A 4,604-nucleotide genomic window follows, 5' to 3' on the forward strand; every position below is an offset into this window, starting at 1 on the left:
CACAGCTGACAGCTTTACCTGTTGTAGTTTGTTCAAGTTGTGCATGAAATAGACGCTGCTTTTCTGTACTTTTACTCGCACGTCTCCGTCATTTCGATCTCTCTCGCGCTGCACAAATGAGCTGTGTTTAGCAGGTGTGCGTCAGAGATGAGGACTGTTTGAAACTCTTTTTTCCACTAAAACTTTGATGCGCATCGTCTCAGTTTAATACGTGAACATAACAAAAGATGTGATCGCAAAACAATCAGGAAAAAAGGCATTACATGCAAATTTTTTTATTTATAACATGTAAATATATTTAGTCGCCAATGGCGACCTCAGCAAAAACTTCACTCGCAAATTAATATTTTTGGTCACAAATGCAACCGTTTTAGTTGCAGTTTGGAGCCCTGCATACACACACACACACAAACACACACATTTTGTCTTTAAATGCTGAATCCCTATTGAAGAACTAAACTAGAACTTTAATTAAGAAAAATCCACTAATTAGTGAAATTTTCTTTGTTCAAACAGTTGAAAAATCACTGCAAAAAGTGTTTTTATTGTGAACACCATGTATATTTTTGATAGTTTTGCAATAAACCTATTTTATTTGCTAAATTAGGCCTACTTAAGTGATAATGTACACAATGCTGATGTGGAAGTAATTTTGTATTTGTTTTAATTAATTTATTTAAAGTTTTTTACCAAAAAGCATTTTCAATGTGAACTCTACAGTATGTTTTTGAAAGTTTGGCTATAAACCTAAAATAGATGATATTTTCTTATCTTTATTTTAATTCTTAAACTATATTTTAAACCTTTAAGGTTTTAATAAATAAATAATAAACTTATACTTGACTTGTCAACATTTTTTAAATTAAACCACTATTTCCACGTTTTCCGCAATGCTTTATGGGTTGAGTAGTTCATTTACTCAGTAGCTATGTTTCCATCCAAAGATGCGAATTTAACTTATGCGCAAAACTGGAATATCGCATAAAACACTTGCGAATAAAGCACCGTTTCCATCCAACGAGTCAAAGAGAACAAAATCGTCACTTCCTGATAAACTGGCACTAAATATCTCTAAGAAAACTAGGAGAAGCCACTGAATATAATAAATTTCATATGTAATAAATTACTTGCGCTTCAGAGAGAACAGACGTAACACAATAAATGCGGTCATTGCTTTTAGACAGTAAGACAATAATTATACAGAAATACTTTGATGACAGACTTTCCTCAGGCATTTCAAAATGACCAAAACAACATATAGATGCTGTGAACGAAATCGGTCCGCTGGTTAGTCAAGTTAGCCTATCCTGTCTCATAGCGCAAAGTCACATTACTTTTTCAATGCGCATGGTGGAATTTATTCGGTAAGTGTGTTTCCACCGTAGTTTATTCACATTTTTTCTTATCGGATAAAAAGTTTATCCTTCTCAGTTGTGTGCATACTTTTTTTTATGCCCATTTTTAGAATTTATGCGCATTTTGGCGTTTCCATCCAGCGTTTTTTAATGCGATAATCCAAAATGCGCATTAAAAAAAGGGGGATGGAAACATAGCTAGTGAATTAAGATATTAAACATCTTTTTTCCCCCCCCTAAAGCCGCTAAAAAAGTGGGTGGTCACCGTTACGCTCTATGTAAACACCAGAGTAGTGTGCTAATGAGAGAGGGAGAGAGAGAGAGTCTTGGAGCTTCTGTGAATCTGCCCCGTGTTCCAGGAAACTACAGCAGTGCACGTAAACACACAGCATGCCTGCAACGGCTCTGTGATGTCACCAGCTGAGAGGAAGGGCGGGAGAGAGAGAGGGAGGGGCAAAGGGTGACGGAGTGAGATACAGACACAGCCGGAGGGAAGAGAGTCAGTGAGAGCGAGACGGGGAATGTGAAAGACAGAGAGAGCCACACTCAGCGCTGTTAGAGGCAGAGAACGCCACTCGTGGGAGTCGCTGCGCGTGTTTCCCGAGAGTCGTAACCCCTCTGGCTCGCTGTCTGCCGTCTCCCTGCTCTGGGCTTGAGGGGCTGATGGGTAAGTGCTGCTGCTGTATGGGCTGTTCTGAATGAGGGAGGTTGAGTGGGCGGACGGGTGTGTAAAGACTGGCTTTATTGCGTGGTGCTGAGATACGCTAACACTCTGGTGTGGGGTGTGTGTGTACACGCACGCTGCATCCTTGAACGCTCCCTGGTGAGTGATGAGAGCTTTTCAATGCACTTTATTGTCAGTCCTTCACTGTATTGTGTGTGTGTGTGAGGTGTTCCGCTTGGCTGTGTTTGTGGCGCAGGGTCTCTGTCCTGGACAATCTGTCTGGTGAGGATGGAAAGTAGGGCTGGGCGGTGTGACGACGGATGTGTCGGCTGGTAAAGATCCTGCTGTACCGTTTATACCGCGGTAGATGCGTCTAGGACTGCGTTACATTCTTTACATAGGAGAGCGGTAAAGAAACATGGATTAATGCAAAATGCAGAGCGGGACGTGTCCCGAACAAGTCAAGACGAGGAACTTGTTATTAAAAGGTGTTTGGCACCACAAAGCGCAGTTTAGTTGTTTAGGGTTGCTGTGGAACATCGTAACTTGCCGCATTAATATGGAATTGAACTGATGAGGTCACATGTGCACGTTTATTGGCTGTTTTACAACGGCTCCGAACGTGGCTCAACCAATCAGAACTAAGAGCCAAAGCTAACTGTTTTTTGTTTTTATTTAAATGTAAATTTTTTTTATTATGAATAATTTAATGTTCTTAGATTAAAATAATCAGAAATAAGAACTTTTTTTATTTTGTAAGTATTTTATTTGTGAGTATTTATTTCACTGGATTATCCCATTATCCAATAGGCATAACCACATGCTTTCTTTAGCATCTAAACTATTTTGATGAATTTACAGTAACCAGTGTTGTTATTGTTAACTAATAGTAAAACTAATTTTGGTATTTTAAAAGTTAGAAATATTTTCTTTGGTAAGTTACTGAGTTAAATAAGTTAAAGTTGAAGTACTAAAATGACTAAAACTGAAATAAAAAATGAATTAAAGCTAAATATAAATATTATAAAAACAAATACTAATATAAAAATGACAAAAGCACATAACAAAATTACAAAAACCTAAAAATGAAAAGAAAATAAAGAAATGAGAAATGCTATAATAGTATATAAATATTAAAACAAACGCTAATAAAAATGACAAAAGCAGACATCAAAATTACTAATACTTTAAAATGAAAAAATTAGAAATGAAAATGAATACTGAAAATATAAAAATAAAAGCTTCAAAACATTAATACTGTAATACTAAATAAATGATACTAAATATAAAAAAACTGTAATAAAAAAATGACAAAAGCAGATAACAAAATTACTTAAACTTTAAAATGAAAAAAACAATTATAATTAAAATCAATACTGAAAATAGAAAAATAAAAGCTACTTCAAAATGTTAATGAATACTGTACTAGCATATGAGTAATACTAAAATAGTGTTTTTCCTGGCTCAAAATGAGGCAGAGGTGGTACCATCCTGATCATGTGCACACATGTACCCATCCTTTAACTGGTGGAAACAAACACTTTGTACACGCAACATATTTTAGGTGTTCTAATAATTAGATGATTGAAGAAAATGATAATTATCAAGTTACATTTTACAAAAACAAACCTGTTGAACATTAAATTAAATACAACATAACAGCTAAAAGGGGCCCTTTTCCAGTCTAAGTGAACATAAACATATTAGGTCGTTAAACACTGCATGAAATTGAAAATATTGATCCACTCCTTATAGTCTCCTAGTCCACATCGCTTTGTTCCAATTTACATTTATCCATTTACTATAAAGTGTCTTTCTAGAAAAGAAAATATTTTACATGAACTTTGAATAACTTTACATGAATTCTTTTGATAGAATGCATCATGAAATTTAATCACAGCAGGTGCATTAGAGCTAACATTAGCATCAAGTTACATTTTTATAAGACTATTTATAAGATTAATACTACGATTTTACTCAAATCTCACTTCAAACCACCAGAGTGTTTGTAATAACTTCCGATTGTGATCTAATGTGGATTTTTGAAATAAGTTATTTCTAACCTTTTATATTTAGCTAATTGCTTAGCATTTCTCATGTAAATGTTCTTTATTGTTATGAAAATACCCCAAATCTCATGAAAATCACATGCAAACTATATACTATCGTGATAGTGTGTTTAATAGCTTCATGTTTCGTGTGTAGAAACGTTTCTCTGCACAGAAAAAAAAATTCTGTAAAATTTACGGTAAAAAACAGCAGCTGTGGTTGCCGGAATTTTACCGTAAAAAATACGGTAGCAACATTTTAGGTTTTACGGTTTTAACTTAAATTTACAGTTAAATACTGTAATTTCATTAACTGAAATAATGTTAATATACCAACCTATTAAAGTACTGAAATCTGTTTTGTACCTTTGTAATACACTGATAACCACCAAAAGCAGGTGGTGATGAGAAAGTCACATGATGAAACAAAGCCCATCACAAGCAGCTTTTAAATAATAACATATATAGAAGGCGCACAGTGTCATTCACACAAACACTAAACACCATCATGGTAACACACATGAAAATGAAATAATG

At 34.9% G+C, this 4,604-nt stretch overlaps 1 protein-coding gene across 1 annotated transcript in view; it reads left to right on the forward strand.

Moving 5' to 3' along the window:
• Window positions 1-1,826: 1,826 nt before the first annotated feature.
• LOC107754005 (histone deacetylase 4-like) overlaps window positions 1,827-4,604 on the forward strand; it is a 117,756-nt gene continuing 114,978 nt past the window's right edge. The window contains exon 1 of the mRNA XM_016570306.1: window positions 1,827-2,022. Coding sequence (XP_016425792.1) covers window positions 2,019-2,022 — 4 coding nt within the window. The 5' untranslated portion in view covers window positions 1,827-2,018. The remainder of the gene's footprint in view (window positions 2,023-4,604) is intronic.

Source organism: Sinocyclocheilus rhinocerous, unplaced genomic scaffold, assembly GCF_001515625.1.
Source record: "Sinocyclocheilus rhinocerous isolate Xijiao unplaced genomic scaffold, SAMN03320098_v1.1 scaffold1554, whole genome shotgun sequence".
In the NCBI taxonomy this organism is placed as follows: Eukaryota; Metazoa; Chordata; class Actinopteri; order Cypriniformes; family Cyprinidae; genus Sinocyclocheilus; species Sinocyclocheilus rhinocerous.